Here is a 10,611-nt window from a genome sequence, read left to right on the forward strand (position 1 = left end):
AACCCCGTATTCGCAAAAGTTCTCGCGAGAGTTAATGTTTTAACCCAAATCACGAACTTTCCCTTTTGCTTTCGCCCCTAAAATTGTTTATATTTTAAGAACAGTATTTTCACAATTCAAAACGTAAGTAGTTTGAAGAAATTGCACAATAAAGAAACAATATGCACAAATCTCGCGAGAGTTTCGCCACTCAGGGGTTCCCTTCTAAATCACGGTTTTACAACACGACACGATCGGAGACCACGTGACATGATAGTTATCGCGATGGTTTCATCCTGGCCGTACTTGTTGTTGGTTTGTGCAAGGTACTTCCACACAGAAATAACACGAAGTGTTGCTCCCAATACAGTGTACTAACGATATAAAACAGAGTTAACAGAGTAAATTCGAGGATAGAATAGTATTTTCTTAATGCCCCCTGCGCCCGGCTGGAGAACTTGTTTCTGTTTGTCTGTTTGAAACAGCGTTAGCAGCTGCCCCTTTCAGAAGTCCAGCACCTTCTGTCACATTTATCAGCTTGTGTGTTTGTCAGCCTGTTCTGTCTTCTGTCCGATTCCAGGGTTTTCACCCTACAACTTTTAGCAGGTCTTTCGAACGGTCCATGTGTTTTTGTTATATGTCAAGAGCGAGGACATTTGGTCGGACAGGGTGAAAGATCGACGGTGACCATGGTAACGCACAAATTCGTCACGACGGTCCAAACTCGGGTGAGTTTAAAACGGAATACGTTCGATTAAACTTTGGCCACCATTTTGATTTGTGAACATAATTCCTCCCTAAACTTGATATACACTTTAGTAAAGTGTATGCCTGACTTTTCCAGTAGGCAGCCTGCTTTTGCTGGACAGTTGCTTATCTGCTACTTTATTTACAAAATAGTTTTTGGTCTTCGTCCTCTAACATATCTCTTCTTAATCTAGTCGATCTGTTGTAAATAATGAAAAACAGTCACACTTCTATTTTGTTCTGTTTTATGCACTGTGGAACTAATTATGGACAAAAACATTTTAAAAAATTAAGAATGTCTTTGTCAGGGTTTTAGATACCAAATGTCTTACAAGTCCTGTTGGCTGATAGATGAATCCAGAATAGTTCAGATATTATTACTACAGTATTTCTACAAGTACAATGGGTTTAGGCTTCTTTGACATGTTTGAGTTTGCAGGTGTTTTTACCACATGCCTGTGAGTGTGCACATGAATCCAGTGTAAACTAGCTTTAGGTTGTGTACACCCCTTGAACTATGCTGCAGCATGAATGGCTCCAAAGTCTGTCAGGTACTACACTCATGTATTTCATCACTGTGTTCAATGTTGTGCCGGCGCCAAACTAACTTCTAGGATCACCCTTTTTCTGGTGGGGGGAACTACAGAGAAAAATACACAGCTGGTTTGATGTGTCCTGTGATCCATTTAAGTCAATCATTACACACAGAGTACACAGCTCTAGTCGGTATCTGGTCAAATTTTTTTGCGACACTGCCTGACTGCTGAGCTGGAGGGCACAAAACAGGCTTCCACAGGAATCCACTGATCTTATATTTCATTTACAACCTTTACAGGTAGGAGCAGCCTCATGAGACTTCACAAAGCTATTATTTATGTAAGGTTTTGGTTGACATATACACACAAAAAGTAGGCGGTGGTCTACACACTTTGTTTTCAGCCTTTAAAAGCAGGATAACAGGCAACACATGAACAAATTATTAATTTATGTGAGTAGAATAGGTATGCAGCAGCACCACACACTAGTATAATCCTGATGTATTCAGATTTAACCATTATTTAAATGGAGCTACCAATCAGTGAAAAGACTGTACAACTTGTTAACTATACTGCTATTTGAATATAGATATTGAGATTATTTTTGGCTTGGATTTGACCCATGATTTACACGGTTTCTGCAGGTTTCATGTTAAATTTAAGACTTTTATGACAATTATTAATGCAATTTAAGACTTATTTCAAATAAGTAAAGTTGTCCTAGATTTGTGGGTCCAATCAATTTTGAAGACTTGTCAAAATCTTTAAATCTTTAAGATATTTTGAGACCAAAAATTCAGATTATTTGATCTTAGACTTTAGAGTTTTTAAGGATCCATGTAAATCCTGGTTTATTACTTTTCTGCAAAAGTCATCAGTATTTTAATCATTAGATTGTTTTGCTTTTCAGTTCATTGTGCCAATGCTTAAAGTTGTACCAGTACCTCACCTTGACATAAATTTACTTTTCAGCTGTATTCACTACGTGATGTAGTCCAGCAGTGACCCCTGACACTAACATAAACATCGTGACTGCAATAATTTATTAATTTTAAGTTCATGCTGCCAGTCAACTGAAGAAATTTGAGTTATTTGGAGAAGGCTGGTTTGTACAATGATGAATAACCCTCTGATTCTTCAGCATTTTCAACTGACAAAAGATATTTGTGAATAACTGTAGAGTATCTGACCTTTTCCTCTCTGCACATTTTCATATTCTGCATGTGTGCTCTTTTTGAAATGTTTTCTCACAACTGTTTCTTGAATTTTTAATCTTTCAGGCAATATCTGCTCAGACCCCCTGAACTGTCCATGGCCCGTGTCCTTTCACTGTTCCGGGGTCAGTCTTTTCTGGCCCTCACCGGCAGGAGAAAACCCACGCTGTGCAAAATGTCAATGGACTCTCGGGCACGAGGCGTGTTCGCAGCTGCAGTGGAGGCTGTGCAGCCGGACACAGTGGTCCGGCAGAGTATAGAACGCAAGGAGGACTCAGTCACTATCAATGGTCACAAATTTACACTCAAACACAACCTGCATTTGGTCGGCTTTGGAAAAGCTGTACTGGGTATGGCTGCTGAAGCAGAGAGGATTCTGGGGGATCACTTAGTAAAAGGAGTAATAAGCGTGCCACATGGGATTCAGCAGACATTACAGCAGCATGGGAAAGAGTAAGCAAACAGGATGTAATCAACTTAAAGTATTGCAAAAATAAAATTAAGCAGCATAATTCAATTTCTCACTTTCATCACAGCCATCTGTTGTTGAAAGAAAACAGTCGCATCAGAGTGATGGAGGGCGCGAAACACAACCTGCCTGATGCCGACGCCCAGAAGGCAGCTGAAGACATCAAGCAGTTAGCTAGTGAGCTGACGGAGAAAGACCTGCTACTTGTATTGATTTCAGGTAAAAAAAAATAGATCTTCTCTCGTTGCTTTTTCTCTCCAAAATCTTGCCTTGAAATGTAATCTAATGCAAGGTGATTAAACTGTGTCTAGGTGGAGGTTCTGCATTATTACCTGCACCCATCCCACCAATTTCATTGAAAGAGAAACTGGATGTTACCCGCAGACTTGCAGGTGCTGGTGCCACCATCCAAGAGCTGAACACTGTGCGACGTGCTCTGTCTTTCTTAAAGGGTGGAGGTTTGGCACATTGTGCTCATCCTGCTCAGGTAACATACCTTTCTTGATGGAAATCAATTTCTGCCAATGTGATAAAAAGTATCTCAAAAATTAGAAACCTTATCAAATTAATGGCTTATGTCAACATAATGACTTCATATCTGGAAAAACTGATTTTTGACATACTGAGTTGGACTTTGTTGCACCAAAAACAATTAATTTTTACCCCAGTTAAATCATTGTTTAACTTAAATTTATGTTGCACCAATCAGATAAAGGATTAAATTTAAACCTCTCTTTAAACCCCATTTTAGTTTTTACTCTAAACATAGATTATATTTGTTTGTGTTGCACCAAAACTTTAAACTCCAATTTAAAATGTGATCCAATGTTAACTTTAAACTTACATTTTAGGGGGTTTAACTCTTAAAATGGCTGCCTTTTTGAAATGGATTGAGAAAAGAAAATATCTGCTAAAAAAAAAGTTTCACTTTGATACTTAGGTCCTGACAGCACTAAAAAACTAGTTTTACTTTGTGTAAGCAACCATCTCCATATTGATTCAACTATTTAATTTTTGTTTACATCAATAAACTTGAAAATGGATGATTAGATTAAATTGTGCAATAGAGCTCTACTTAATTTTAAATGTGGACTTACTGATTTTCAACCTAGTTTTACTTAACTCTGACTAGAACTAATCTTAGATTAAATTAATCTTTGGGGTAAAGCAGTGGTAGTGTTTCAGAATAATGAGAACTTTCTCAAAAAAATGAGTCAGTATCTTTAAAGGAGGCTAAAGTCTCTAAAAATAAGTGCAAGTCATGTCAAATGAGTTTTTATTATGTTGAGATACTAACTCATTATTTTGAGATACTCACAAATTATGTTGGGATATACAGTCATTATTTTAGAAAGGTTACAGGATCTATTTTTAATGTAGTGGAGGACTCATTCCAGCTGTGTTCTCTGAATATCACTCTCTTAATCACTTCTCCACAGGTGATTGCACTGATATTGTCCGATGTAATTGGGGATCCTCTGGACTTGATAGCCAGCGGCCCCACCGTGCAGAGCGAGACGTGGCCTGAGGAAGTTTTGTCGATACTTGAACGTTACAAGCTGTTGAACTCTCTACCAGCCTCAGTAAAGGACGTCCTTGGGAGACAGAGTCCGCGGGAGAATAAGGATGAATCTGACACATCAGGACATGTTCTCAATGCTGTGATTGGCTCCAACAGCCTGGCCCTCAAGTGCGCAGGCCTCCGGGCTCGAGAGCTAGGCTTCCGCCCCGTTGTGCTGGCACCAGGAGTGTGTGGTGATGTAAAGTCAGTCGCCAGACTTTATGGCCTCCTGGCCCGCTTCGCGTGCTCTCGAGAGGAACCTCCTCCTGAGTTAGCTGCTGAGATGTTGAGGCTGGGGCCTGATGTAGGCGTGGAGAGCTGGGACCTCTGTCGCACCATGCAGGTGTTGGAGGAAGGGCGTACAGAGGGATGGGGTGCAACGTGTCTGTTAGCTGGAGGAGAGCCCACCGTGGAGCTGACAGGCATGGGTAAAGGTGGTCGAAACCAGGAGCTTGCCCTGCGAGTGGGGATGGAGCTGAGAGGCCTGCAGCACCCACCTCACGGTCCCGTCTTCCTGAGCGGAGGAACTGATGGTCAGGATGGCCCGACCGATGCAGCGGGGGCGATCACTGATGGAGGTTTATATGAAGAGGCTCATGCACAGGGACTGGACATAGACACCTTCCTCACCAACAATGATTCTTACACCTTTTTTACACGTCTCTCTGATGGGAAGCGCTTACTTGTACCAGGCCTAACCTGCACCAACGTGATGGATGTGCACATGCTACTTATTCCACCAATTCCCATTAACATTAAATAATTACAGAGCACACAAAATGAAATGATTGAAGTCCAGTGAATCTGGATAAATAAAGTATTCTGTCTATCTGACTTGACATTGTAATACCTGGTTTTTGAACTCTGCACAGGCTTTTTTGGCACAAATCTGTGGAAATGTTAGTGAGAATGCATTAAAGCAAGACTGGTACTGCTCTATAAAATTCTAGCAACCACAAAGTATAAGATGGGGTGGAATTTAAAATTGCCACCAGTTCTGTTATCAGCAATAAGAGTTCAGCAAAGAATGAAAAGGGGGACTTACTGATAATCTTTGTTTATATCACTGCAAAATCCTTTTTACAACCCAGCTCCGGCAATAGAGGCTGTATTCAGTAAACACAGAAAATTATATCAGTCATGCTATTTGCACACAAATTTAACAGTCATATTTTTTCCCAGCTTTGCTGCTGTTCTTTTAGGGGAATTTAAGGTACCTGAAGTCTACTGATGATTTTGTTGTTAATAAATCAATAAACATTTCTGTAAATAGACGCTGCAGTACATTGTCTCGTACTACAGGTTTGTCTTAATCACTGTAACAGTGTTATAACTTGTCAGTTACAATAGCTGACAGTATGATGGCTCACATAATGCACACAAAGATTTTAACCCCCTTTTGACTTTTTCATGTCTTATTATTCTACATTAAATCACAGAGGATTTAATTAATTTTTTTGATACATATTAACAGGAAAAAAAAACGGTCAAAGTGAAACAAATTGGTATGTGCTGAGCAAAAATACTGTGTATAAAAAATATATTAATTGGGCATGTTCGTGCTCCTCACAGCTAAAGGGGCACCTTTGGCTGCATTTACAGCCTTGAGCCTCCCCGATCTGGATAAGCTGGTTTAAGCTTTGCATGTGTGAACATTTCAAGTTTTTACCCAGTCTTCTTTGCAAAATAGCACTTTTTTTTTTAAAGACATTGAAACAGGTCAGCAACAGAAGCTGGATCCAAGTGTTGACACTGAAGAGGCCACTCTCTGACATGAACAGTGTTTTTTTTAAGCCATTTGTTAAATTTATTTTACCCTCTACCATCAAAAGCCACAAGGGCCTGCTTCATAAAAACATCTCCACAATGTGCCATCATGCCTTATGGGTGGTTACTGGTAATTTATGGTACATCCCAGATGTTGTGCAAGTTTTTTTCTGGTAGCAGTAAAGCTATAGCTGGTAAAGCATGCAGTCAAATGTATGCACAGTGTCTCCCTCCTCAACAACCATAGTGACAGTGGCTGTGATAACTGCACCACCCTCATTAATATCCAGTGCCTTGGAGATTCGTTTTTTATCCTTTCATTATTTTTTTTTAAACTTTTGTTACAGATTTCTAAAGAATGTTCCTTTGTCTCCATGATATTGATTAGCCGGCTGTTGGTCCACTCAAACATACATTATGATCTCATCTTTCACATTTTTATCATGTCTGTGATTTTCAGTTGTGCACTTTAGGTGGGTCATAAACAGGGTGAAAGTGCTTCTTTAATAATTTATTATATAATTAATACCTAATTTTTTTATCAATTTGTTTTCAGTTTGACATGAGTTAACTGTGAGTCAGTGTTGAAAAAAACAAAAAGTCAAAGGGGGGTGAATACTTCAGACACTGCAGTTAAAATTTAACAGAAAAAAATCATGGAATACATAACACACTTTGATTCATCTGTATTCTAACAGACCACATGTATTTTTTATGTAACAGCAGTGACAGAAATGACCCTGTCCACTGCAAAAAATCATCCTAATCATAACTAGGCACATGCACTTCATTCACTTTCTCCTGTTGATGCACTTCAGGATTACCATTAAAAATCCATCCACATGATCCTCTGTGTCCTGTGGTCTTTTTTTCTTTCCACACATCATTCAAATCAAGTCCAATATACTATTATATATAATTTCTTGCTTATGGTTAGAATGGAACATTTAATTTTTGCTGTCAAAACAGTATTTTAATTTGCACACAAACCTATCAATACTTTCCACATTTGTACCAAAACCTATTTGAAAAAAAAGGGAGTGAAAATGGACCACTAAGCCACAGACAACATAATATAGGTCTTCACACAGAGTTAAAGTTCTGCTCATTGGCCGATGTTAACAGGCCAAAATAAACACCTCAAAGCACTACATAGTGGGTTTAGTAGATATTAGTGTGTCACTGTTGGTACGCATGAAAAATGTTAACAGATCTTTCTCTGGGCAGTCACAAGAGGGTGTGTGCATCTTAAACACACTGCAGAGGCTTTATTGTCCTCAAAAATTGATGGTGCATTCAGGGTCCCTGGGTAATGTAAACTGTCCACCCCCTTGGCTGGATAAAGTCCAAAAGTCCAACAGCATTGTCCTGTTAATCTCGATGAGTCTTGGGGGTATCTCCTGCTCGACTTTCCCTGCAAGAATAACAAAATGTCAATACTGACAAAACAAATTAAACTACATTACAATATAACATCTATACTGCTATTATACATGTTTTACACCACCTTAATTAGTGATATATTGGCTTTACATAATTACACTGTAGTCATTCATCTTTTGTGACCAGAGGTAAGAATCAGAGTAGGCACTATTACAGCTGCAACAATAAGTCAGTCTAAAGAAAAATAATTGCCAGCTATTTTGATAATCAGTGGATCATTTCGATCCGTTTTTTCAAACAAAAATGTCAAACATTTACTAATTTCACCATCTTAAATGTGAGGATTTGTTGCTAATTTTTGTCATTCATGACAGTAAATGAAAAGTCTTTTCTGGACTGTTAGTTGGATGTCACTTTGGGCTATGGAAAACACTGATGAGCATTTTTCACAATTTTGTTTGGACATTTTCCAGACTAAACTCCATCTTGCTACATTAGCATCCTCTTTAAAATGATTTTTGAAGGCTTTGTATTTTTTCTTTTAATTCTTAACTATTGACTGACACTGCACTTTATTCTTGACTTTGCAGCGGTTTTGCACCGCTTAATGTATGTGAAGTTTCACTGTATCAATAGGGTTACAAAATTAATTGCAAAATCACAATGTGGCCAAGTGCAATAACCAAATCACAGTTTTTTGAAAAAGGAAAAATGTAACAGCAATGAAGTACTGCAGTGCTACTTAAGTACGTAGATGCCATGGCCTCTAAATCTTGTTCTCCAGATGAAAGAAAACATATTTGTTGGTACAGACCTCAACAAATGTCACATCATCATGATTTTAAAAATGAAAATTGTAGAGCTATAATGATCCTTCCCACTAATCATATCACATATCACAATTTCAGCCAAATAATTGCAATATAACTTTTCTACCATATTGTGCAGCTATGTGCCCAAAGATATAATTATTATAGTTTATCCTCTGAATTGTATTTTTGATCGATTATGAAAATAATCGTTACCTGCAACCCAAGGCACCATAGACAACCCTGGACAAAGATCTTAATAGTTTCTGCCCTGATGACCAGTTTGGGTCATCTTCATCACACCAGTTTGAGACAGTGTGATGAAGGTCATCTACCTGTTTGAAGTGACATGGATGATCGGACACCTACCATCCACTCAGGTGAGGAGCTGTTTCAGGTGTGCCTCCGTTCTGTCCAGCTCCTGAACATCAACACACAGTCATGAAGCCAGCGTGGTTAACGTTAGCACTAGGTTAGCATGCGATACACACGTAAAGGTAGAAGAAAACTCACCCTGACGGTAATACATGTCGTTCACTGTGTTCCCGTAGACCTTCCATGCAAAGTGAATGGCAATAAGACTAAAAATCAACCAGCTGAGCAGGATTTTGAATATGGTGACTCTCATATCGTTGGCCAGCCAGTCCTCAACAAACTCTGAGAGGAACGACAAACAGCTGTCAGCGATGCGGGACAAAAACTCAAAATCCCACGGTTCTTCCATAATGTCCGCTTATTCAGCTTATGCTAGAATCTATAGACGTAACTCTTCATGCGATGGGTAATTAATCTTAAAAACATCGCTTTGGCTGGGTGACATATGACATCTTGGTCGCCATCTCTACCGTTACGATGTTTATATCAGTGGTGAGGATGAAGAATCGGACATGACGTAGTTACGTAGCACAGCCACGCTAGCACGTAAATATGGAGTCATGGGAGTGACATAACAAATTAATAGAAAAAAAAAAGGAAATAAATAAATAAAACATGAATAAATATGGAAATGTATATAGACAAATAAAAATATAAAAGAATAATTATAAGCATCTGGATGGTGATTTGCCAGGTTTGGGGACAGGCTGTGAAGCTGACTCCACCCGTCAACGGCAGGTTGGGATAGACCAAACCAAAGTTTTACTTTGCTGAATGTCAAAAATACACATTTTCTACAAAAAATGTAAAAAACATATAAAAAATGCACAGTGCAAGGAGAGGGGAAAACCCCAGAGGACTAATTTAAAACCTCCTCCTAATTAAAATTTCACAAAGCTATTGAGAACAAAAAGTACAGAAAAATACAGAACAATACATATAATAATCACAATAATCATCATCATAAGTTACGGATAAAATAACAGTAGCATAACAAAATATGTATGATTTCAACAACAATAGTAGTAAACCTATTTAAAAGCAGAAAGTCGAAAACTATAACTTTCATACTCATTATAAGAATCAATACATAACACAACTAAGACACACAACAACCAAAACCAACTTCAAACTGTCTAATACATGCGTTAGCTGTAGAAATCACTCATTAAATGTAACCTGCTCCATCAGCCTCAGCCATTTTGACCCAGATACATATGGCAGTACAACATACAAAAATGTGCATCTTCACAAAAAAGATTTTAGTTAGAGCTTTTAGTTAAAACATGTTATGTTGCTTTCTGAAACTAAAAAAAGTAATAACATCCTGTCAGACCCTCTCTACTCAGGACCTGCCACCATTTAACAAATCTGTCTGGGTGACTGACTGGTCTTCTCCCGTTAATGTTGCTTTTTTGTTCCTGTCACACAATGACAAATGCGCATTTGCTGTATTTGGATTCAGTGTAATTTGACAAGAATATTTCAAAAATTCTGCTCTGTTTCTGGGCTCTGCTTGAGGCAGTAAAACATCTTCTGTAACCGTCACAGCTGCTGAGACATGAGCTGATGCGTCAGTGTGTTGACTCTACTAGTCCCTGTTCTTACTCTACCTATACGAGGCATCCAGACTCCCCTCCTAAGACCCGCTGTCAACCAAAATGTTTGTTTCCAAGCTGAAAACACCAGGCGCTCCAGTGAAACACTCAGCTGGGAGCGCATGAGAGCACCTTGGCGACCCAGCATTACTTCAGCTGAGACACTTTGGCTG

General features: G+C 38.8%; 2 protein-coding genes across 3 annotated transcripts; one reads left to right on the top strand and one right to left on the bottom strand.

Annotated features, from left to right (window-relative positions):
* Positions 1-429: 429 nt before the first annotated feature.
* On the top strand, positions 430-5,778 carry glyctk (glycerate kinase). Of its 2 annotated transcripts, none has more exons than XM_084736204.1 (5): positions 430-707; positions 2,543-2,929; positions 3,013-3,164; positions 3,257-3,432; positions 4,385-5,778. In XM_084736204.1, exons 2-5 carry the CDS (start codon positions 2,574-2,576, stop codon positions 5,267-5,269), a joined length of 1,569 nt encoding a protein of 522 aa, XP_084592330.1. In that variant the 5' UTR covers positions 430-707; positions 2,543-2,573; the 3' UTR covers positions 5,270-5,778. The 2 variants fall into 2 exon arrangements, with proteins under 2 accessions (XP_084592330.1, XP_084592338.1); XM_084736212.1 differs by lacking the exon at positions 430-707 and adding an exon at positions 1,416-1,561.
* Positions 5,779-7,515: 1,737 nt separating this feature from the next.
* On the bottom strand, positions 7,516-9,346 carry tcta (T cell leukemia translocation altered). Its single transcript, XM_084745290.1, has 3 exons — positions 8,979-9,346; positions 8,835-8,886; positions 7,516-7,687 (listed from the first exon to the last, which is right to left on the bottom strand). The coding sequence occupies exons 1-3, from the start codon at positions 9,187-9,189 to the stop codon at positions 7,645-7,647; spliced, it is 306 nt and encodes a 101-aa protein (XP_084601416.1). The 5' UTR covers positions 9,190-9,346; the 3' UTR covers positions 7,516-7,644.
* Between the last annotated feature and the right edge of the window lie 1,265 nt (positions 9,347-10,611).

The sequence above is a fragment of the Lutjanus erythropterus genome, chromosome 2 (assembly GCF_056507025.1).
Source record: "Lutjanus erythropterus isolate fLutEry1 chromosome 2, fLutEry1.hap2, whole genome shotgun sequence".
NCBI classification, from domain to species: domain Eukaryota; kingdom Metazoa; phylum Chordata; class Actinopteri; order Lutjaniformes; family Lutjanidae; genus Lutjanus; species Lutjanus erythropterus.